This window comes from Leuresthes tenuis, unplaced genomic scaffold, assembly GCF_036924035.1.
Source record: "Leuresthes tenuis unplaced genomic scaffold, fLeuTen1.0.hap1 SCAF_15, whole genome shotgun sequence".
In the NCBI taxonomy this organism is placed as follows: Eukaryota; Metazoa; Chordata; class Actinopteri; order Atheriniformes; family Atherinopsidae; genus Leuresthes; species Leuresthes tenuis.
In genome coordinates this window covers 23,732,874-23,757,496 of record NW_027325369.1, presented here as the reverse complement: position 1 = coordinate 23,757,496, position 24,623 = coordinate 23,732,874, and the positions used below count along the sequence as shown (strand labels likewise).

Sequence of the window (24,623 nt, the reverse complement as noted above, 5' to 3'; positions counted from 1 at the left end):
CTGATGTTCATTTAGTTTTGTATCTAATTTTGGTTTGAGTCTCAGTGGGGTTACTTGGACTTATTTGGGTCAGCCTCCATCTCTTCTTGGTCATGTTTTGGTTTTTTTTAGCTTGTCTTTGTGGCTTTTCAGTGTCTTACTCGAGTATTTGTTTTGTGTCTCATCTTAATTGTTTAATTTATTACGTGTCCTGTTTTTTTGTTTACTTACAGTTTTGGTCACTGAGACTTATGGCTCACTTTGCATCTTCTATCATCTTATTGGTTTTATGTCTTGTTTCGCATTTGTTTGTAACCAGTCTTGGTCTCTGTTAGATTTGGTCATTTTGTGTCTCTATGGTAATTTTGAATGTACTCATTGTTTATTTTCCCACTTTGTTCTCTTACTGGTTGTTCACAACGGATTTATTGTTTTTCTCTTGTTAATTTGGGCTCATTTGACACATCTTCATTTATTCTACCTTTCATTTACCTTTTTTTATGTTTTAAGTCTCTGTAAGGGATATACATGTTGTGTATTTCTTGACTATTTCAACTGTCCATGACTGTTGTGCAATAGAAAATCCCATATTGTCTAAAGGCATCTAAAAATATTTATTATCAACTGAATCTGTTTACAACATACAAAATGGAAAATATTCTAAGGATGGAGTCATTTCTTTTGACACGAGATGTCCCCGGAAAGGTTTAACCAGCACCTCTCACAATATAAATTCCAATAACACATACAGTAAAACATGTTAATGAAAAACTATGAACAATGGCTACACACCTTAAATGTTTCTCAATAACACATTTACAAGCTAAAAGAATACATAGTTTGTGTGCAAAATGACTGAGGCTTTGATTTGCCTCATCCTTCCTCCGAGTTTTGCTGTGCCGACATTCTCTGCGTAACAGATGGCTTTGCACGTTGAGCCAGGTATTTAACACCAGACGTCCTCTTGCAGAGGTCACATGTCTAAAATGAGGACCAAACTGACCCTCTGAATTGTACTCAAATGCACAGCATCAATCATATAAATAATTGGCAGGGTTCAGAAGTAACACTTCCAGGTGATCTCAGATGGCAGACTGGTGATAGATGACCTGACTCACCATGACAGGGAACCACGTCGCAGTCTGCATTAAACATGCACTTTCTAAAAACCAGAACACTCAAACAAAAGCCTTCACCAAGACTTGAGTTCAGTTACACACAATATTGGTATAATATCAGGAAACACAGTTGAAATGTTGCTCTAAAATTCATAAGACACGTTGACACTCATGGGAAGGTGGAAGCAATTCAGTTACATTAAATTCAGCTGTGTGTTGGAGTCAGTTACATTGCACTTAAAAAGACACTTAAAAATGCCTTAACTGGGTAAAAGCAACTAAAAATGATCTCAAAGGGCATTTCCTGTTTGTTTGGAAGTTGCACTTTGGATTTTAGTGTGAATTTCTGCAGCTTGGCACCCTTACAGTACATCAGATGAACAGCAGATCTGTTGGATTTCCTTCATAAAGAATCACAGCAGTATGATATCTCCACATACTCACTATGTACAGCAGCTCTTTCAGGTAATTTGTGCACATTTACGCATGTTGATGTGTCCGTAAGACGTTTCCTTGTTTGATTGCACTTGGTTTCTGTTTCACAGAAGAGACGTCTGCCCTCCTCATAACTTTCCAGGCGACGGGGAGGCTTTTTCCATGTCGGCGGTCATTTTCTGGAAAGCAGAGGACAGACGAGTAGAATTGGTGTAGTTTTTAAAATCAGGACGACACAAACTGTCACAGCATTCGGAGGCAACCAAATGGAAAAATAATTCTGCACAGAAGTGTTAAACTTACACTACCTTACACTCGTATACGGTTAGTTTAATCGTACTGTTAGCATGAGTCAGATATCGCTAATGTTAACTTAGAAAACTTGATTTGATTTAAGAAAAACAAAGAGAGCTATCACTCGGTTTATGTAAATATCAGTTTGATTTTCACAGTGAGTTTTAGAGGAGCTTGAGATCACAGGGTAAATGAGGTCAGTTAGTCTGTGCAGTCCAGTACGATGTACTGTGGTTCACTTTAAAAATGAAACCCTCTGTTACTGCAGATTCAAACACTGAGTCGTTTTTTAGGTTTGTTGAATGTTCTGGAAGTTTCAGTGGCATTTTTGTAAAACATTGATGACTTTATTGATGTTTATGTGGGGTAAACTATCACTGCCGTGTGCCCCTACCTTGTCAGGTGTGCGTTTTGGTTTTAGTGAAGTTGTGGGTTTAAGTCAAGACTCTGGTTGACAGGAGCTGCTGCACGCTGTGGCCCCGTAGTCCTGCACCGATGTCACAGAACCTGCCGGCTGGAATCATAGCCTGGGTATCAAAACTCTGACGGGCCTCGAGAGTCACCTTATGCTCCACCTTCTCCATCAGACCACGACCACCACCAGCTCCAGAAACAACTGCACACCCGACTATACTGCCTGCAGCCTGCCTACTAAAGACTTCAGCGGGGAAAACGTTTTATACTAATTATAATAAAGCTTACGTACATCTCTGGAGTGTTATTTTTCATTTATGATTTGGATTTATCTTACATTTAACAGAACTGGTGCAAGAAAAGTGGAGGTGGTCTATTAGATACTGTAAAATTCTGTAAGTGTGCAGTAGTACTGGTGTCTTTAGTTGTAGCTGCGCTTGTATTGTTACAATTGGAGTATTAGAAGCAGAAAGGATAAGGAAAGACAGCAAAAATTATTCAAAATAGCCTTAAAAACAAGGAAACGCGTAAGCTGCAGAGTGCATACAGTGTGAAGCAAGCTTCAATTCAAATGGGCTTCATTTTTTTTTAAGAAGGGTTCAAAGGTGATTTTGAGCAACTGGATGCCACTGAGTTTTATTTTGGGTTTGAATTAAATTCATTTCTGTGTTAAACGAATCAAAAAGATTAGATGTTTCTAGATTAACCTGGTATACATTTGTTATAAAGATCTGCTACAACACGGATTAAATGTTTTGTTTAACTGGTGTTTTTCCTTTCCCCCCCCCCCCAGATTATAATAAAATATCTGATGGATCGCTGTCAACTGCACCCATGTGAAAGTGTAGCAAAGCAGTGTTAAACCGTATGAGACTTTCACAGCAAAAAGTACGAAGACATGCATGTTTGGTAGGTTTAGCTGCAGAGCTGTCACACAAAGCAGAGGAAGTAGTATTCTCGATGAGTTTAGAATGAAAGTTTCCACCCATGCAGAGATCCCTGCAGTGAGACAGCAGGCTGAGGTGCGAGCAAATGCTGCAAAGCAAAAAACTGCAGCCGAGTGCATTCAGACCAGTCAGGGTGGGGTCTAACACATTCACACTCCACAGGGATGTGAAGATCCCACGTCTGACTTCACACACAAATGTACTTACGCTCACTGTCTGTACCTCAACCTGCTGGTTGGCCTTCTGCCTTCGGAGGTCAGATTTGATGAATCCTGCGATAAACATAAAGCAGTTTAACAGCAGAACTGGAACAGCTGACTGTCACAATTCAGTCAAATCAGTTCAATGACCACTTCTACAAAAGCATGGGTTTCATGCCATGATGCCAAGGCCATTTACGCCACTTTTAAAATTGCTGACTTGCAGGTTGCATGTAGAAAATATCAGATAAAACAGATAAATATATGAGGGAAACTTTTCAACTGAAATTGTAATGATTAAATTAGCCAAAAGGGGGCAACATTCACCCATGACAGCGTTAGTTCCTGTCTTCAGTTTTGCTGAGTTATAATGAGTTCTTACCTGTCATTACTGTTCCAATTAGCAGAAAGATACACAGGAAGATGTTTCCAGCTAAAGTTCCCCATGCATCAATGATCTTCCCTTCACAAATGGTGAAAATGATTCCAAAGATCTGAAATAATTGTTTTAAAACACTGTTATAACCTTTTGAGTTCTGTTTCGTATGCTCATCCTAAGAAACTAACAGTAAGCGACCTGAGCCGAGCAGTTCAGCAGTCCAGAAGAGGTGCCCTCAGATTCTGGGAAGGTAAGCTCCACAGCAAACTCAAAGCCCAGCGGTAAATATCCTGTCATGAAGAAGCTGCAAACGGACAGACACAAAAGCTTAAATTAAAAGCTTAAATCAACATTTCTGCTCTGGCACAGTTTACGCCTGAATTATGTTAATAAGTGAGAAGCAGCTCCGTGAATATAAAAGTAGGCTGTATAATGCGCCCGTCTGGGTTTTAGGAAGGAAAAGCAGGCAGAAGAATTGCTATGGAAACTAGTTCTGCAGTTATGGGATTAATCGGCTTATCATAAACAGAATTAACTGCAAGGACCGAGCATGTGGAGTGGGAACTGAAAAGAGTATGAAGTCTGCTTTGACAAGGCAGCTCTCATGCAACGTGAAAGAAATGCAGAAAACATCAACAGAACAGAGCTTCGGTTCACCTGAATATCCACGGCATTAAAACCCTTATAAAGCTATTAGGAGCTGAACATCGACTGTGACACCGTTCCCAACAACCACAAGCTTTGACTAAGTCAAAGTGTTGGTCATCTAACTTTAAAAAAGTAACTTGTAACTTACTCTTACCTCATTGTAAGAGTAATTAGTTACTCAGCAAAGTAACTGTGACGTTATTTTTCATGTTCTATCTGCTATTACGTTCTATAACATCTTTCACGTCAAAGATGTTTGGATTAACTGACTGAAGAATAAAAACACTATTTACAGTATTTTAGAACATTATGACCGAACATTTGTCAAGTTAGACATCATGTTCCAACATTTAAGATTTTGTTAATCAGTAACTAGGTCAGGAATCATTTTGATTGACAAATGAAAACTTTCATCCTGAGTGTCACTTTCAACCCCGACGTCTGTGATGTTTAGCACAACTGTGGCCACTTTTCCTTACCGGTTACCTACCCTAAAAGTCCAGCGGTGAGAAATACCACCCACATGTGACCGAGGCTGAGGGTGAAGGCATAAACCAGCATTCCGACCAGAGAAAGGACATATACAACCAGGGTGGTCTGCCTGTGGAGACATGATCAGAGTGTCAGTTTAAAATGTGCTGTGACACAATAATCACCAGTCTCATGTGTTCACACACGACCTGCTTTACTGTACGTCCGGCTCACAGAAACAGAACGCTGACTGTAGCTCTAACGGCTTAATCTGATTTGAAATTTACATTAAAGACTGCGTCCTGTGACAAGGCTCAGCTTGTTGCATGCAAAGTTATCAGAATGAGGAAATCCTCTCATAAATGTTCAGTTTGAGGTTTTCTGTAAAGGCACAAATGAATAAGCACTTTAAATACAATATGAATTCATCAAAAATCACAAAAACACTTGCCATTTGTACAATATGGTTATTAGGTCTTTATTTTCCATGAATAAAGATATGTTGGCAATAAGCAAACAAAAAAGGTCATTTTTTTTACACAAAAGTATCTATTCCAGTAGATTTGGCATCATTTGTCTGAACAGATGCACACAACCTTCATATACTGTAGTTCCCAAAGTCATTTTGAAAGAAAATCACCAAGTATTGAGACAGGCCTATTAATAAAGAGGAAATGCCCACAGACATCCTCAGTCTTAAAAGTAATTCTGGTGAATAGCAATCCAAACAATATTCCTCAGTCACCGCAGACCACTCGTCACAACTCAGACCCTCAGCAACAACAGGCTTACCCTGATGAGGCTGTCTCCTGTAAAGTCACGCGTAAAGTATGCAGCAAAACATTTTTGTTAATATAGCAAAGTCACTCTCACTTTCATTCTCTTGCATAGAACAATGGGAGTGTGAGAATCCACAACAGAATTCTGAGCAAAACTGCTTTGACAGCTAAGCATCGTACAGGCATGTGAGGAATCTGAGGACTGAGGATTTTGACTTGTCACAATAGTTTGCATGCCAGGAGGTGGTGTAGCACCGGCTCTTTTACATCTAACAGCTGGTGCATCTGGGAGGTAGTTTATTTGTAGAAAGAAGTGAGCAAAAATAGTATTAATAGAAAGAAAACATCAATAAATTGATACTGTCACTGCGTAAGTGGCTGTATTACTGCTGTTCACCATGTTTGATGCGGTGGGAAGAGAAGCCTGAGAGCCTGTCAGTTCAGATAAGCAGAGAGGGACATCCCATATAAAACTCTGCCACTGGATTCGTATTCGTGCCCACTGTGAATAAAAACTTTGATGCATTCGGACTCATTTCTGTAAGTGGAGGATTCAAAGAACAATCGGGCAAGGAGCCGCTGTTTTAAAGCAGAGCCACCAGAACAAGAGACACTGATGACCTTCAAGTTTGAAGATAAAGTCGGAGCACTTCGGTTCACTGAAGCGTGTGAATCTGCTCTGGTGGCACAGCTGTATGGTTTGCAATAACATCCCGACAGCAATTCCGAATCCTTAGGAGGTATTCAGTGTACACATCAACTTGTTCAAACTCTACTTTGATTCAGCGCTCAACCTCCTGGACAATCTAATGTGTTTCTTTTAAGCAGAATGGTCAGCCTGCCACACTCATTAAAGCATTCTCATGAGATGAGGTGCAGCCACTCAGTTTCTAGAAGACTAATCCCATTAAGCTTAGTTTGGTGTTGTTATTTGTACACATCACCAGTAAGCAGCATCTTAAAATAATATCTTACTTGTAGGTTTTAGTCTTGTCCAGCCAAATGCCACATATGAGGGACCCCGCCATGCCGGCAATGACAATGGTCAGACCAATTCTCCCAGCGTTCACCTCTTCACCCTAAGAGGAAAATCATTAGCATTTGTCATTTAAAAACCTTGTGACACCTGCGATCCAGCAGTTATTTTGTCCTTGGCAACAACAACCAGAATTCCAGACTCTTGTTTTCTGTGTCAAGGTCGGCTTCCTTTCAGCTCTTACTGAGCATATGGACGAGAAGGATGGCCAGAGAAGTTAAAAAAGAACAAATCAGCATGCAAATAAAACGTGGCAGCATGTAGCAGACACATGAGGACTTACAGGATAGTGTTCGATTATCATCCGGTTCAACAGTGTGGAAATGGCATAGAAGCAGCCGACGTTCAGTCCTGCAAACAACAAACAGAAAACATATTCTGGGACAATCAGCACAGAAAGGAGATGGGGCTGGGCAGTCAGTACCAGCTGTGCATAAATTTAACCAATCACCATCATGTTTTATAAAACTGGACACACAATAACCTCAAAAGTAGTTTGTTTTAATGTGCTCCGGGAATAAATCTGAATATTTGTCTCTCAATCATTAGCCCTGCCACATTAAATAGAGACCTTTGAGCAAAAGTGTGACATCTTAAATGACCTTTTGATCCATGCGACACATCGTCAGTGGACTGTACGTTCATGACATGTTCTTACATGTGCGCAGCAGCTGGTTAAAGGTTGGTGTCCACATAACATTTTTTTACTTATTCCTAACAGGCAGCAGCATTTGCTTGAGAAAAAAAGCACTGCACCAAGCGTCTTTTGAAAATCGAAAATCTATTTGCCTCTTTTAATAAAGGCACTGGTGCTATTTTCACATGGATAGAAAATGTCACCCATTTAACCAGGAAATAGGAAAATATACTTGTTCAAGCAGTCGTGTCTGTCTGCTGGAATGAAAATAAGCCGTGGTCTGACACACAGGTGACCTTTTCATAAAGTCACTTGTAAAAGATATTCATTGTAACGTTGTCTCCCTGACTTCTCTCTGCACTACTGCTGTCAGATCAAGCTAAACCATCGTTAATATGAGGCCATGCTTCCTCTTTGGTGGGGGAAAAAAATACAGTAAACAAACAGCAGACTGACAAATAGATAACACAAAAGAAGGGCGTAAAGCTGGTTTACCATAAGCTGCCGCTAGACTGGTGACGTTCTCATATAAGAGAGAAAAAAACAGGCTTTTTTGAAAGAAATATGACTGAGGCAGCACCACAGGCAGAAATCTATTTTGACCTTTCACCTTAACACTGCAGCAACATCCTATCCTGTTAAAAGTGCAAAGTGAGCGAGTGGTATGACCAGCGTGTCACAGTGACGTAATAAAGACACCACGATGAGAACAAAGCATTCAAAAACCCAAAAACGTCTTTTGAACTGTGGACAAAACAAGCAATTTTCAACATGGAGCCTATTGGAACGTGTATTCTTGAGCCCCTTTCTCATTTTTGTTTTCCATATCTAAAACAATGAACCCAACAAAAATAGTGTTATCACATAAAATAGTCCTGTTCTACCAGTCTGTGTGGAGAAGCACAAACAGATTCAGGCAACAGGAACCAACCGTAGCTGATCGCAAGGAGGATGAAGGGCTTATTCCGCAGCAGCCTCAAGATAGAGGCCATGTAGGAGTCGTCATCGGGGCGGGTGTTCCTGGCTTGAGCCTGGGATTGGGTTGGTGGGATCTCTGGTCTATCCTGAAACACTACAGAACAAATACACAGTAATCCTGGTGGTTATGTTCTCACTCAAGCCCATAGCACAATTATCAGTGCTTTTCATTACGTTCAACCAGTCGGCCATAAAATTAAATTATTATTATTATAAATTATTCCTCTTGTTCCACTGCAATGTTTTGCTAGGAAAACCTGGATATTGCCGTTACTCTGACAACTGCCACCTACCTAATTACCTCGGGTGTCCTTTGTCAATGCACTGACTAGTGAGAGATGTTTTGGCAGCATGAAAAGGATCTATTCATTCAGACTGTCATAAGATCGCGGCTGATTGGCATATATCGGCCTTTAGGATATTATATCACCAGAATGATACATTAATCCCGAATGGAGACCTCATTACTAATATCAAGTAAAAGAATGACTCCAAAGCTATAAAGCTTGTGAATTACTGGACAGCTTTAAACTTGAACTCATAAATCATGTAAATGAAGCTCATCATCATGACGGCGTTAATAACAGCAGCGTTGAACATCAATTATTCTTTTAAATGAGAATTTTTAGATTTTTCTAATCATTACAGAGTTCCAGTCCAACTACCGAGAGAAACACTTATGTTAGAGCCATAATCTGATTGTCACTATTTTCTTATTGTTGGTGGAGGTGAATTTAACAGAGCGACTACGGAGGGCCTCTATGACTTCCTGAGTTCTTGCTTGTATTTCGTAACGTGTCGAATCAAATCCTATCAGAAAGTAGACAATTACAGCAATTACTGCAGCTGCTCATCTACGAGACAGCCGTGCTGCTGAGTTTTCAGTAGAAAGCACATCCCAGCGACACCCAGCTTCCCATGAGTGCTGGCTAAGGAGCCTTACAACCAGATAAAAAGCTCTACCATAAAAAGAGTAAATTGTACATCAAAATCTGACTTATCGTTTCAGATAATCGGCTGTCATCCCATGCAATACCATGAGAGACTGCAATTACCGCTGATATTTATGAGGAGGCGAGCTAACAGCTTTGTCACAGTCCATAACACTTAAGCTCACAAACTGTCAAGATAGCTATTTGCTTCATATATATTTTCAGGACCACGCCAGTAGCAGTTATATGATATTAAAAGGGATTTGTAGTGGGCCACTGCTGCATGAGCCTCAGTGTGTGTGAGGAACCATCTTCCCGTGAAGACTTACCAATGACCACAAGGACGAAGATAAGGGTGGCAACACCTGCGCTGATGTAGAACATGATTCTGATGTGATACGCCAGCTCGTTCACATCATCCACATTAGGCACGAGGATGGGTGGAACCAGGAACCCAATGGCAATGCCCATCTACAGATGAAAGGCACAAAATCAGAAAAAGACTCCGACTGCTACACACACATGCACCCACACACAAGTACGAAGGTTAAAAACAACTCGGGTCATTGTTGAGAGTTTCAGGGTAAGATTCAGATAAGAAAAGAAGAAGGTTGATGGTGAAAGATGCTGCCCTGCAAAAAAAGGACGATGCAGCATAAGTTCAGCCCTGGCTGGCATTTGTGTGAGTGATGGCACACCAGATGTTTTAACAACACTTTAAGCGCATGCTCGTTAAAAAATGTAGCGCCGGGACGATGTTAAAGGAATAGTGTGACATGGTTCTAACAGAATGGTATCTGCCATCATCTTTGTGGGTAGATGAGATCAAGATCAAATTAATTCAAATTTCACTTGTCAAACCCCAACACAACCCCCCAATTTCAATTATAGATATGAATTCTTGTGAATCTTGTACAAATGGGGGGGGGGGGTAACTAAACTTTCCAAATTTGAATACCACAGGAGAAGTGGTCACTTCCTCAGCTTCTTACAGCCTCAAGAACATTCCAGATGGGGCAACAGCCACTGCGGGGAAAAGGTGAGAGAAGAGACATGTTCCAGAGACAAACCTGTGAAGTGTCTGAGGACTTCAAGCACAGAAACATCTCAGACCCTCTCAGGCGTCCCAACAATGCCACAGCCACTATGGCTCCTGTTCATCATCTACAGCAAACATGCTATAAGCTTTGCTATATGCTGATGTTAAGTAACATTAGCAGCTTAAACAAGCATTCACTTACCTTTTTGTCACTGCATAAGAGAAAGCTCTATGCAACATTCACAAGAGCCTATAAGATTCACCAGAGTCACCTCTGAGCAATCACTGTTAAACATTCAAAGCAAACAGGATAGATTGAATTCATCCTTATTCTTTTGCATCTTTTTGTCTTTATGAGATCAAGTATTAAAAACTTTTCAAAAATATGCAAAAACAAGCTGAAGTTGGTCTTGGCAAACAAACGGTTTAGCTCTTTAGCCTTTGTGAAAATCCTGTCTACTTTTGTTCATATGAACTGTTTTGGAACGTCCGTGGGGGTATGTAAACTACTTCGGCCACATAATACTTTGACGCATCGGTTTAAGGGACTGGCGCCAAAGCAATTAAGTCATGGTGAGCAAGTAAACATCAACAACAATGTGTGCTTTCATCTTCATTTGCAGGGAGCGGGACAAAAGCACAAAACAAGATCAAGCTCGACAAAAACCAGCGTGCCTTTCTTTGTCTGACATCTGTGAAAAGGGACAAACTTCACTGGAAGTAAAAACAGTCGAGCCTCGTGGGTTATGGAGCGTTTGGGGGTTCAGAAACCTTTTGATGAGCTATGTTTATGCATTATAAAAGCTAGAGGTTTGACCACAAAGCATCAATGCAACTGATACATAACCTCTGCACTATTCTTTAAGTGATTTCACAGGACGGAGTGATTTTGAGCTAAATAGAACTACGGTGGACTTAATTAAGGTGGACTCTTCTCCTCGTAAGTAGATTCATGCAGCATTGGCGTTTTTTTTTTTTTAAATGTTGGCGTTTAAATGTTATTTAAGGTTAAGTAAAGCAGATGTGAATCATCACCAGCTGAAATCTCAGATTATCAATAAAGTGTGTCACAGCATTTGTTCTTTCTGTGATAGACCGAACCCAAACCGCCCCAGCAAATCTATCAACTGTGCCATGGACACAGGGTCGTGGATGTTATCTCACTGGATATTTAATTTACCCAAGTCCTGGGCGCTTATTGAGAAGATGACGGTTCAAGCGGTGGAAGTCACCCACCAACCCCAGCAAATTCCCCTGGCTAGAAAGAACAAACCACACACACAGACATAAAGGAAATCAGTAAAAAACTTGTTGGGCATTAACTGTTACCTAATACTTTCAAAGTCCACGTTAAAACAGAAACACTTCCTCATAATTCCCATATGTACCACATGGCATCTGAGAAATTCTGAGGTCATTTAAGAGAAGTGAAACTAACACTGTAAGCAAGTCCTGAGTCCTTGGTTCTGCATTGCTTCCCACAATAAGATATTTCTGCTGTTGGAAGCCACAGGTGGAAACCAACTGTAAGATTCCTCTAAAAGGAAAAGAGGTGGCTGACTTTTTAAACCTGCCGACTCAGGGAGAAGGTTGGAAACACAGGAGCAGAGAGGCTCAGTCACATGTCAATGTGACATGACTGTCATGTGACGTGACGTGATTTATGATTTTACTGCAAAAGGTGTTAAAGTTAATGGAGTTTTCTGTCACACTCACACCAACAAACATGCACAGGAATTGTATCTATAGTGCATAACTCCCACACATACACACAATGCCAAAAATGTTTAACCTAGCACGTGAAAAGAGACACACCTGGTTTCCTAGGACGCCAATTGAGCAGGCGGTGGACGCTTCCTGCTGGCCAAACCACAGGGATGCAAGTCGGGAAGGGATGCTGAGGATATAAACTGTGGCCACCGAACACACAAACTGCCCAAAGAAGGTCACGGCAAACAAGTCAGGGTGGGCCGTGCTTGTCTTGATCCAGGCCCCGATGCAGTTGAAGGCAGACCCCACCACCACTACCTCTCTGATGCCTCGATTGTCAAGGGTCCACATGACAGGCACAATGAGAAGGATGTAGGTGAGGAAATAGATCATAGACAGCCAGTCAATGGCCAGAGTGTCGATGTTGTAGAAGTGCACAAAGATGTTGCTGATGATGCCGTACTGCAGCCACATGAAAGCGTTACTCATGGAATAGATACTGAAGAGGAACAGCATGACCCATCGCCGCTTGTACAACTTGGTCTCCATCAGCGGGAAGAGGGGAGCCGTCTCCACTACTGAATTGACTAAGCTGTCGCTGCTGTCTCCCAAAGGCTGGTGGTGTGTGTACTCTCCAAAACTAGCTCTCTCTGTCCTTGCTGGAGAGCAACCATTGCCCCATGTACCACCACGGTTGTCCATCCACTCATGAGAGCAACTGTCCGGTGAACTCATGTCGCTCCCACTGAAGCTACTCTGTTTCCACTCGGACTTCTGAAGCAATTGAAAGCTGGAGGGAAGAGGAAAAATGTCTTCATGTACGTGCGTTCCAAATGCACTGTGGCACTTTACCTGACTATCCCCTCCCACTGAGTAGGCATTTCTTACACTCTGATTATAAATAAGCTCTACCTGCTGAGCCTGAAGAGGAGTTTACCACTAGTTACTCCTGCTGATTCAGAAAAGGACGCTTTGGAGAGCAGCCAACAGCTACATACCTGGCTGCCTCTGTCAGAGTCAGTGCTTGTCTGTTTGCTCTGGTTTACAGTCATGTCAATTTCTACTTGTACTTCCTGTTCAGATCAGAGAACAGTGCAAACATGATGTGTGCTGCACATGACGACTGCCTACAGGAGGAACACGGCTTTACTGCTAAAGTTAGGCACATGACACCCATGCTTACTTAAATTTCACATGAGAGGTAAAGTTCAATGAGGGTGGAGTGTAGCAAGGTGCCAAGTTCATCAGAAAACTGTCAAACTGAGTGAAAGCAGAGGCTGAATCCAAATGTGTTTGATTGCAATACAATGCAAACACAAGATATTCTAATACACAAAGTCTTGTGCAAATGTTGTAAATACAGAGTTGTTCCAAAATAGATTAATCCTTCGACTTCATTAATATATGGTAATAAAGATTCAAACACTGACAGTTATATTATCAACCTGTACTACAATTTAAAACCAGTATTACACACATATTTATATATATTTGGTGGTATTTACGTACACTCTCTTTCAGCTTTGTAGGATAATGTAGTGAAAGCGTCATATTACTATTAGGAAATGTTCTGTTTTCTCTGGTAAAGATTTCTTGCCTTGTGCTATTGTTATCATCAATGATAAAATGCACTGACTTCTGCGTAGGTTCAATAAATTCCCGACAAATACATAAACAGGAGGGCATGTGACGCACTGACACAGGACAGCAAAAGATATATGTGTGAGCAAAAGATGAGCCAATGTCCAAAAGGAATAACTTTAAAGATGTAAAATTCCTTCAGCTTCAGCATGTTGGAGTTATGGCTTCCTAACAATCTATGTTAGGAAGCACAAAGTGACGCAAATGTAAATTACAACGATTCACAAAACCTGACCATGTAAAACTTACCTCATTGAACTCCTTTAAGAAGGGTGAGGAGAACATGAGGTTGCTAGAAAGTCCGATTAAAACGTGTCTGATTGCAAACAACTTCCAGGGAGATTCAGCAGGCTCAGGAGCAACAAGACGTGCACAAACATGCCCTTCAAGGAGGAGTCATCATAAGTTTCTGAACCCTTCACACAAATTTCACAGTGACGTTTGCTAATAAACCAGTTCGGATGCAAACAAGAAGCAAAACCCTTGTTGTTATAAAGCTAAAATAAGACTACTAGCTGAAATCAATGTCGCCTTAGTCAGAGAAGTTATTTACGTGAAGAATTTCTTGACATGCACACCTGTCTGTGCTATAAACACTGGGAATAGCTGTTCAAACATGCTTGATGCTTGTGTTCGCAGCCACTGGTATTGTAAACGTTTGAAGATAATGATCCTATCAGTATCGACAAATCTTTAAAAAAAAACAACTTCATGATGTCATGTTCCTCACCGCCCCCCAACTAAATATCACTGAAATTAATAAAATACATTAAAGCCAAGGAATCTCACAGAAAAAGAGGAGATCTGTAGACAAAATCAGGAGAAATCCTCAAAGCATGTAGAGAAATAAGCCTTAGTTGCAATAAAAAATGTTAAAAGCTGTGAAACTCACTAACCTTACTAACTAATGACCACGCAATGGTCATGCAAGCTTTTGTTTGCAGCAGGAGAAGCAGGACACTGAATACTCCAGTAAGAGGATGTGCCTGTCATTTGACCTCCTCAGATGTTTTCAGATTAAACTGTCAGTTTTGTGTCATTTCTACACTTTGCCGTGTGTTAACAGTCAGTACAATAATCATTACCATGACCAGAAACCATGAGTGTTGTTAATTTTGAACCAAAATTAACAGGCTTCAGTTAATCTATTAAATACTAACCTCTTCAACAAGGTAAAAAGAATTCAAAGTAAAAGATTCTCCCATCGTCACGTAATCCATGACAGCTCATCTAATAAATCATAACGTGATAAAGTATTAATAGTTATGTAAATACATTTTATAACCTCTCTTATAAGCAATAAAGGCTTTCTTGTCATCCCAGACAAAGATTCAGCGGATTAATGAGTAACTTCAAACTCTGGATATCTATTATTTTCGTGGTCTTTAGCAGCGCATGCGCACTGGAAATTTCCCATGTTTGAAGCACTGAAGTGCTATAGCTTCTACTTCAGTGTCCGAGCATGCAGCTACACCGTGAATAGAGGTGGCGAAGGGAAGCGAAGAAGAAGCCGAATACACGCTGATAGTATCTCAAATTTAGAACTCCAAAGCACTTCATGTTCATAATCACTGAGAAGGGGAAAATACTGCAAAATGAACATCAAGTCAAGTCATGATTCAGTGACAATCTGTCATAAGAAAAGTGGTTGCCTTCACCGAGGTTGCCTCGCTGGTAGCGCATGTTATTTCCACAAAACCCCGCAATAAAACGTTTAAACACAACTGACAGACTGATAGTAAAACAATCAAAGGATCATACAGTTGCGCATCTAAAAGACTTCTGGCATTTAGGCTGATTACGATCGTTTTAAACTCAATCCAAGAGACGAAGTATCGACCAAACATCAGCTATGGCTTCACAAATCTATACACTTTGTGGTTTCGATAGGAGATATTAATGATAGAAAACAGAAATTTGCAAGAAAAGTCAGAAAATCATACTTGGGGTCCGGGAAACTCAGAAACACAACAAAACACACTGAGTCAATGCACAGTACCAGCAGAAGATGGCGACAGTGATCACGTCATTTCCCATTGGGCTGCCTCCCCAAAAATGAGTCCAAGATCCAAGATGCTTTGCCCAAATGAATGACAAAAAGGTTGGTTGAATGGTGTAAAATAGCCGTAAAATGGATTTATATTTTTTGGCAAGTTTTCTGAGACCAATACGACTGGAAGTTATCTAAAAAATCCGTCAAAGATGCATCATGCTTTCATTAACTTTTTCTTTTTTTAGTCACACTTTACTGAAACATCCCAATGCCTTATAATAAGGAATACATATTGAAAAATAGAGTACAGATCCATGATCATGAGCGATGGTTTATGAGAAAGCTACTTATTTCAATATCCCAAACAAAATATGTTAAACATTAAGAAGTAATCGGACCCTTAAAGACCGTTTTCGGAATAATTGACATGGATTTTTAAAAAACGAAAAAAAATAGTTAGTTTAAAATTATAATTTAAGTTAAAGAAAACGTAATATTTACTGCAGTAGTGTCTGTGTTGTGAAGCAATGAAATACATTTAACTTGTATTTTTTCCAAAGTAACTTCACTTAAAAAATGGCGGAGCTAGCTATTCTTAGCTTCCTTTCAGAAGCTAGCTAATAGCAATTTAAATAAATTATTAAGTCACACGCTTTTCCAATTTAGAGCATTGAGGTTCCTCAAGAAAAATGTATTTCGAGATCATGTGAATCAAGTTTTAAAATAATAATAATAATAACAAAAGCAGTCTTTCACTTTAGCAGAAGGCAAAACATTGAGAATGTTCAAATTAAAATGTGTCTTAATGAAAAGAGAATACGGTTTCTTTGTCATCATGTCGATACAAAACGATTTTTTACGATTATTTTTGTTGGAATAGAAGAGTGGGGACTTGTTAAGGATTATTTTTTGGTATTTTTACCTTACAATCGTGACTAAATGTCTTCGTGAACTTCAACGGCTTTTTGGGGGCGGGGGTGCTTGATGTCACGTGATACCGCTACCATTTTGGGGGTGACGTCATATTGCTGTAACTTTTTTGTAAGTTGCTCGTCAAAGTACACTCAAGTTACAGTTACTAATGAAGGAAGTCAGACTCTCAGTTACATAGTGCAAAAATTAATAAGAATTACTTGTCTTTATAGAATAGGTCTGTCTCATTGGAGGCTTCGAATGTTAGCCAAATTTACATGATTGTAAGTGAAAAAGTTGATTTTTATTTTTAAATATTTGGTAATCCTTTTACAGTGCTTTACAATGATACCCAGTGATTCTGCTTTTGGTCTTCCTGCATTGCAATCCTTTGTCAGGCCTTTTCTGTAGCAGTCCTCAGTTGTTAATTTTGGATCTACTTGTGTTTTTTTCCTCCCCAGCCAAAAAAAAAAAAGCATGTTAAACCTAGTTTCAGTCAGGTGAGTAACTCCGTCACAGCAGAATATTCCATTTCTTTACTCTGAGCAAGTCCTGGCTTGCTTTCATAGCATCTCTGTATAGATAAAACACTCTGCTCTCAGCTTTACTGCATTTGATTGAGTTAAGCACACAGAATAGTCATGTACTCTTCAGAATCCATCCAGCTTTTGTCACTTTATCAGTCGTGCACGGGAGGCTGTGCATGCCCATGCATTGAATCTTGTGAGCAATTTGCACCTTGTGGTAAACCCTCCATATTCTCCAAGTCCTAGTGTTCCTGCTATATATCTTCAATGAATTTGTTCAGTTTTTGCTGCCTAACGATAGTTTGTGTCACTTGAACTGAGACTTCCTTTAACTGCTTGTTCCCAGTAAAATTTTCCACACCTTCAACCAACATTTATCTGGTTGATTGATGAGGATACGTGAACTGAATAGTTAGCACCTGTCTGTGAAACTTTCTTTTTAGCCAAACTGACCAATAATCCAAAAGTTGTGTTTAATTTCAAGCTTACATAAAACTGTTCATAGAATTACTTGCTTTTTGTGATCTTAGCACTTCCTTTACTTAACAGAGACTACAATATGAATACAGAATACAGCACAATATGTAAATAAATCCATTTGAAATGTCCCCATGAGAAAATCCATGAACCCTGATAAGCTTTTTCAAGGTAAGCAGGCACTGTGAATTGTGCTGATAAGCCTTACTACACAAGCACACACACACACACACACACATAGATGAACACACACACAAACTCAAATACCACAGAAGCACAAGTACATTTTCAGACTACACACTCTGATAGACTGTGTTTTCTTAAGTGTCATAAATCCCAGCAAAACTCTATCAGGATAAACATTAAAGTTTGTTTCATATTCATGGGAATATATTTTCAGGAAACAAGTGAAGGCTGACTCAACTAGAGTAATTCTGGTAGATTTGTCAGAGAGTCTAACTAAATAATGGTGTGGTGTGCATTGTTAACTGTTCAATATCAGTGAGGACTCTGAGCAGCTAATCATGGTGCTTTAAGAACCAACCGCTCACACAGTCCCCAGTATAATTACCAAAACTAAAATAAATCTTCCTGCAGTGGTCCTTTGCGTTAATTGTTTTGGACCCACTGCAATCTCAGAAGTTAAGCAAATATTTTCATGTGAGAAACACAAATAACAGATTGGGTTTAGAAGAAGTTGGACAGCTAGAGAATTACAAACCCGGAGTCATGTATATAGTTTTTGGTTTGTTTGTTGCACATTTGAAGGGAGAACACAACTCAAAGCAATACTGGACACTTCAATATGAAATAACTAGATTTAGATTTAACCTTATACAGTGGTTTATATTTGATTTAAATAACAAGATTTATTCAAATTCTTAACTTGAGGTTTGGTGTTGTTTCTGCTGGTCTTTAAAAAGGTGCAGCTAATAGCGTGATGGGGTCAGAGAGCACATTTCCCCCGTGATTCACCAGGAGATTGATGTCATTAAAAACGTCAATTAAATGATTTATCACGTGTTTCTAAATCAAACAAATGAAAGAAACTCGATTTAAAACTCTGTCTCTGTTGCATCAACTCACCTGATTGCCAAAAACTCCAATGGAGCAGGCGGTGGAAACCTCGTCCGCGCCGAACCAGGCTGACGCAAGGCTGGAGGGCATCCCGAGGATGAAGACCTGAGCAAGGGAACTTAGGAACTGTCCGAGCATGGTCACCCAGAAAAGATTGGGTCTGGCACTGGCCACCTTTATCCACGTCCCTGCGCAGTTGAGCGCGTTTGCAGCCAGCGCTGTTAACCGGAGCCCTTTGTTGTCCAGGAGCCAGGTGGTTGGGAAAATGAAGGGGATGTAGGAGAGCATGTACACCATGGACAGCCAGTCCACGGTGAAGCCATCCACGCTGTAGAACTTCATGATAATGTTGCTGATGATCCCATATTGGATCCATTGGTACGCGTTGCTCAGAGAATATAAACTGAATAAGAGCACAATGACCCAGCGCCTTTTGTACAGGCGCGTAGTGACCGCGGAGCTGCAGTTGTCTTTTTGGATGCCGCTGCATTCAGTTGGGACCATGGCATCTGGACCATTGGCTCCCAGATGTGGGCAATTCTCTGTCGTATTTTGCGCGTTTTTGTCCCCCATCCTCTGCCTCAGTTCAAGAGTGCGTTCAAGTAAGTGTCCTCAAAATAAAAGACAAACCATACGGTATAAATGAAGAAATTTACAGAAGAAACAATGGAGAAGCAAAAGTATCACTTTCGTCCTATCTGGTGCTGTTAAAAAAAGTATTTATCAATTGACGGGAACACTTCTTTTCTTGCACTTCCAGTGCAACAGAAATGAGAACACTTCAGACTTATCAAAAGCTGGATTCTCTCCAGAGGACTGACCCGCTCTACGGGAGTTCAATCAATAGTCGAGCTTTCGGAGAATTTCCCCTTTATTATAGAGTCAGAGCTGACCCGACTTTTACTCCACCCAGCAGCTCAGATAGTAAATGACAGGGACTGCGCGCCGAGCACCGTGTTCATTCCGCAGTCCAGACAAAACAACGGAGATGCAGACGGATACAACTCAGTAGAGAGTCCTCTTAATGTCTGCTGCTGTGTTGCTACTGCGACACTGGAAATTATCATTGCACCTCAAACTTCCTCCAGACTCAGTTCCTCCTCCAGCAGAAGTGATGCTTAGTTCTTTTTGCCTCAGTCATCGCATTGTTAATCTCTCAGCTAAAGTTAAATCCGCCCTTTGTAAGAACAATGAGTGCTTTGTCACCACTAATCAACAAACTGAAAACTGTTTAGACGTTTTATAACGACAAAAATGACTAAATGTCAGTATGAACGCATTAAAGAGCCAAATGATAAAGAGACAACATGAATACTGTACAATACCCACTGCTGAGTCTCACTTTTGATCCAAAGATGCAGGAGAAATGAGAAGTTGGAGAGAAAGTGTAAAACACACTGCAACGTATCAAAGTCCAGGAATTTTAGATGATTTGCAATTTCTTGCTTAGTAGAAAGGTATAAACTCTGTGGACCTAGTAATAACTCATGAGGTGTAAAGGATACGGTTGTGCTGTTAACCACCACACGGTGGCGCACACATTTTGCTCAAGAAAACTTTTCGTAAGATCAAAATAAGTGAATGAAAATGGAAAACTCCAGTAAAAAGAAAAAGAAAGAAAGAAACTAAACATTTATTTCTTCAGAAAATACAAAATGGGATTTTGTGATAGCTTATATGCTTTTATAACATCATATACAAAAGTATAAAAAACATAAACATAACTGGTTGTAACAATATAGTAACAGAAAATAAAGTACAATGTAAACACTCCATATATAGTATATGTGCATACATGACGCCTGCGCCAAAACAGTGAAATACAGAAGAAAGAGGTTCAGCTGTTCTGCCACCAAATGTACAAAGGAACCAAAATGTCTGGAACATCATTTAGGTTGTAAAAGGGTTTCTTGTCTGTAGATTTAACACTTTAGGATGCATAAATGTATGCCTTTGTATCTCTTATATAAGTTTCCATGTCAGCGGTATTTGATGGTTAATGAATTCCAGTAGTTATTTTTTTTTTATATTTCAATAAATGTTTCCAATATACCTTCACATTTCCCCCCAAAGTTCAGTTACAATTAGTATGATATCCTGAATGCATTTCAACAAATGCAAGAAAAGAAAACAAGTAACTTTGGTCACATGGACATAACTGGACCACGTGAAGCATAACCAATGTCCTTTAAGAGGTGCAAACACCACTGATTGAAAAGTTGTTGAAACAACAATTATGCAGATGTTTTAGGATCATTTTAAATAAATCGAGTTTCAGATGAACTATCGACAAAGTCCACTTCAGTTTTTGGAAATACATTAAAACAATGCCTCGCTTGCTAGTTACTCAAGTTAAGAATAGAAATTCACACGAAAAACACGAAATTAAATCTTGGAAATGTAATATTCCCAAAAGCTGTGATTGTGGATAGAGCTCTGGTAACCAAGACGACAAACAAATAGGAAAGACAGGAAAAGACAAGTTTGATTGAAACGTCAAAACAGTGTCACTGGATGCGCTCTTTATGTTGTAGCGCTCTGTGTTTCAGGACAGGAGGAACCGGCTGGTTCTCCTCCACAGCCAAGGCCCAAATCTACTGTAAGTGCTGCTAGTTGCTGCTGCTTCTTCTCAAACTGCCTTCACTTAGCCTCCAGCTGCTGCAGCAGGGGGTTTACCTCACTTTCTGGAGTTTTGACACTGTCTGTTCTCACAATACAGGTGGGCCGATGGCGGTTAAGCATGACGATCAGCTGCTGTCGCTCGAGCTTCAGCTCCTCAATCTGGGCTTTAAGGTCGGAGTTTAACATCTCAAGTCTTTCTGACTCCTAAGAGAAGATAAATAAGGAGGATGTTTTGCCATCAAATGTGGTGGAATGTAAAATAATGTAAAAAGGATTGCAGATATATGTCTCACCTTTTGTAGATAGTCTGTCCTCTCTTTCTTTTTGTTCCGACATCGAGCTGCAGCCACTTTGTTTTTCTCTCGCCTTCGTTTCCTTCGCTCTTCCTCTTCGTCTCTCTACAGAACAGGGAACAAGACAGCTTGAGTGCATCTTCAGGTGAACCTAACCTGCAGCACACTACAAACCCTACTCCTTTTTAAAAAATACAAGCATGGTTTATTTGCATTGGTAGCATTAAGTTCGACTCAGTTTGACTTGGGGATGCAGCTGTCCTGAATTACACTTCAGCAAGATTGTCCTACTAAGTCATGAGATCACAAAATTTCACATATCCCTGAAATATTAGTAATTAATGTTGAAATTACTTAGCTAAATGACGTGAACATGAGTTGCTAAAAATAATAAGAAAGTCTGCATGATCAAAGCTAAGAATGCATGTAAAGCAGCCAGCAAATATCATATTCAGCAGAACATATTTTTCTCCTGGTTAATCAAAATAAAGAGATTCCCTGTACCACATAACATATCCCACTATGTCCACTAGATGGTCCTGTTGTTTAGGACACAACTTAAAGAACAAAGATGGTGCCACGTACAATACAAGTCTTTGTGATTTAGATGAAGTTTATAATCGACATGGCATCTATGCTGTAAGCATTGTGTCCTGTGAAGTGTTGCAAGTTCTTCTTTTACAGGAGTTACACTTGATAAGAATATCAATGTCTTAAAGTCAACCCAAAGAGCATTTAATCCGACTGAATCAAAATGTAGCAAAGTATCAGATTAATTAAAAGGGTATTGGTTACCATTTGCTCAGTATGTCCTATACCTCCGTTTTGATGACTAGAGGCCTCTTCCCCAGACTGTCCAGGAAGTGCAGGGGTGACAGCATTGTCCCAAACTCCTGGAGGTCGCCAAATTTGAGCTTGTCAGTCAGCGTGGTGGCTGAGATCCCAGCCAGCGGGCCCAGGCTGGGCAGGGAGCCTGCTGTCACAGAGGGATCTGGGATTTGTCCTGGCATCGCGTCAGACTCGGTCTTGACCACAGCTATGGGAGGCAGAGGGAGAAAACAGGAGACACACTAAGGCAGCAGCCAAAGCAGATCACTACAAAGTGTATCATTCTCTGCCTGCTTTGGGGCATAATTTAGCTTATGCTATTTTACAAACAAGCATGTGTTTTATTTGATCTTCAGTTTGTTAAAAGACTTCAGAGGAAGGCATTTGCTCGAGGTGCAAGGTTTGATCCAAGCAGCCTGTCTCGCTGCTCTGCAATGAATTGCTGCTCTGTTACAGGAGCAGGATGCTGAGGCTGCTGCTCTTTAAGTTAATGTTATTTTGCTCAATAATAAACAACCATTCATTAGATTTTGGCAAAATTTTCCCTTATTTAGTCCCAAGAGGTGAAAAGAAGAATGGAGAAGGGTGCGCACAGCAGAAAAAAAGAAATTCCAGTTTATTCCGGGGGGAACTAAAGGCAGCTATTGCCAAGAAATACCGTTAACTGTGGTTTCCTCCCTGTGAGACTCATGCAAGGGGAGTGGAATGTGACCGCCAACAGCAAGCATGATGTGGTCAAGGTGAACCAAACTTAACTTGTTTTGTTTTGTTCAGTGAAACAAAAATTAAATGACTCTCTTCTCGGAATATGAGTCATGCATCATAAACAGTTTTTCCTCTCTTGTGCTGGCAAACGTGTGGCAATGGACACTTAAACAGAGGTTTAAACGTTCGCGACAAAAAGAACAAGCTGTGCGAGGTGTCTCAGCAAAGCCAGCCAAATGCACAGGAAATTACTACAACAGCTCGGCGGATTTCGAAGCCACATGACACAGCCAAAAACTACTCCTAGGCCAATTACTCACAGACCTTTATCCCCTTGGTGGGATAAACAGGCAATATCTGATATGAATGTTCCAACAGAAAACAACCACCTGGCTTGCCGTCATCTGCTATAACACATCTGTCAATTTAACAAAAGTCATTTGCCCCAGTTGGACCCAGAAAATCTCAACATGGGAGTTTAATTTTAAGTTTGGCACTTTCCCAAAACTTCAGGTCAACACAACTAAGTTGAATTCTTGAGGGCATCTTGTTGGAGACATTCATCTTAAAATAGACTCAAAACACTCAAGACAAAAGATCCCCTGCATCTTTGAAAGCTACCTGATCATCAAGTCCAGAGCTCAGAAACACTGCCTTACTGGTATACTGCACAGACAGGGCATGGCAGCACTTTAACTTTCTCGTATAATAATAACCTTTACTGAAGGAGAACCTCTGGACTTGCATTTCGGTGTAGTTAACTGTTCTGAAGAGCCTGTGAGGGCCTCGGGTTATTTGATGAGTTACTAGGAACGTGTAGTCATCTCCTGGCAGGTCACGTTGCAGGCTGAATTGGTCAACTTGAAAGCGGAAGTTTTTTTTTGTTTTTTTTTTTTCAGTGCGGCATTTATCTTACGTAACCTCGTCTTTCCATCTGAGACCTGCAGTTATCAAAGGTTACATCTTTTTTCTTTTCTTTTTTTTTTTACTCAGAACGTGCTTCAACTCGATCGTATTTCAAGGATCACCGCGTCGCAGCACTGGACTCAATCAGAACATTTTGTTCTGAATTGTTGCTCGTCGTGATTCATCTGAGAGCAGCGTGCAAGGACGAGACAAAGATATGTCTGCAGCACGCTCAGTAAGAAGTCGGATTTACTTTGAGCTGTAAAAATCAGAGAAAGCAGCAAAGCCGCCGTTTAAGCGACATCATCACCATCACCATCAGACCTTCGGGCTGCTCGTCCGCAAACTGCGCCTGCCACGACCGATGCGCGGCGCGCCAACAAGCCGCTCACTGTGTGGAAGATTGCTCAGCTCGGGGCTTCCGAAGTTTTGTTTACCGACCTGACTTCGATCCCAGGTGCAACAGATGTCCTTTCTTCTGGTCAGCCGAGGGTCGAGAGTAGATTTTAAAAAGTGGAAATCGTTGCATCAGACCGATTTTTTTTTACGTGATCCCAATCTGGGAGGATTTGGGAATGCGGAAATTAGGCTATGCCAGCCAAACGTAAGCAGGGATGTAAAAAAGTACATAGTGGGGGGGCAGAAG

General features: G+C 40.5%; 2 protein-coding genes across 5 annotated transcripts; both read right to left on the bottom strand.

Annotated features, from left to right (window-relative positions):
• Positions 1-577: 577 nt before the first annotated feature.
• On the bottom strand, positions 578-19,292 carry flvcr2a (FLVCR choline and putative heme transporter 2a). Of its 4 annotated transcripts, none has more exons than XM_072365005.1 (12): positions 12,909-13,597; positions 12,102-12,786; positions 9,577-9,718; positions 8,269-8,409; positions 6,984-7,051; positions 6,640-6,743; positions 4,905-5,015; positions 3,965-4,070; positions 3,770-3,881; positions 3,395-3,459; positions 2,221-2,340; positions 578-1,711 (listed from the first exon to the last, which is right to left on the bottom strand). In XM_072365005.1, the coding sequence occupies exons 1-11, from the start codon at positions 13,046-13,048 to the stop codon at positions 2,266-2,268; spliced, it is 1,749 nt and encodes a 582-aa protein (XP_072221106.1). In that variant the 5' UTR covers positions 13,049-13,597; the 3' UTR covers positions 578-1,711; positions 2,221-2,265. The 4 variants fall into 4 exon arrangements, with proteins under 4 accessions (XP_072221106.1, XP_072221108.1, XP_072221109.1 ...); XM_072365007.1 differs by having other exon boundaries at positions 12,934-12,955; XM_072365008.1 differs by lacking the exons at positions 12,102-12,786; positions 12,909-13,597 and adding an exon at positions 18,633-19,292.
• A 965-nt stretch (positions 19,293-20,257) lies between these two features.
• LOC140270400 (jun dimerization protein 2-like) lies at positions 20,258-24,609 on the bottom strand. Its single transcript, XM_072365540.1, has 4 exons — positions 24,419-24,609; positions 22,357-22,574; positions 21,539-21,643; positions 20,258-21,449 (listed from the first exon to the last, which is right to left on the bottom strand). Exons 1-4 carry the CDS (start codon positions 24,504-24,506, stop codon positions 21,264-21,266), a joined length of 597 nt encoding a protein of 198 aa, XP_072221641.1. The 5' UTR covers positions 24,507-24,609; the 3' UTR covers positions 20,258-21,263.
• Between the last annotated feature and the right edge of the window lie 14 nt (positions 24,610-24,623).

Bases quoted from the DNA above. Each gene is read 5' to 3' on its own strand.
- flvcr2a (XM_072365005.1), bottom strand. From the start codon at position 13,048: ATGACTGTAAACCAGAGCAAACAGACAAGCACTGACTCTGACAGAGGC. The intron at 9,719-12,101 runs GTGTGTCTCTTT...TTTCATCTGTAG, and splicing joins TTGGCGTCCTAGGAAACCAG to ATGGGCATTGCCATTGGGTT. The intron at 2,341-3,394 runs GTAAGTACATTT...CTATGATTCCAG, and splicing joins TTGAGGTACAGACAGTGAGC to CCGGCAGGTTCTGTGACATC.
- LOC140270400 (XM_072365540.1), bottom strand. From the start codon at position 24,506: ATGCAACGATTTCCACTTTTTAAAATCTACTCTCGACCCTCGGCTGAC. The intron at 22,575-24,418 runs GTCGGTAAACAA...TGCCTCCCATAG, and splicing joins GCACCTGGGATCGAAGTCAG to CTGTGGTCAAGACCGAGTCT. The intron at 21,450-21,538 runs GTGAGACATATA...ATCTTCTCTTAG, and splicing joins GGACAGACTATCTACAAAAG to GAGTCAGAAAGACTTGAGAT.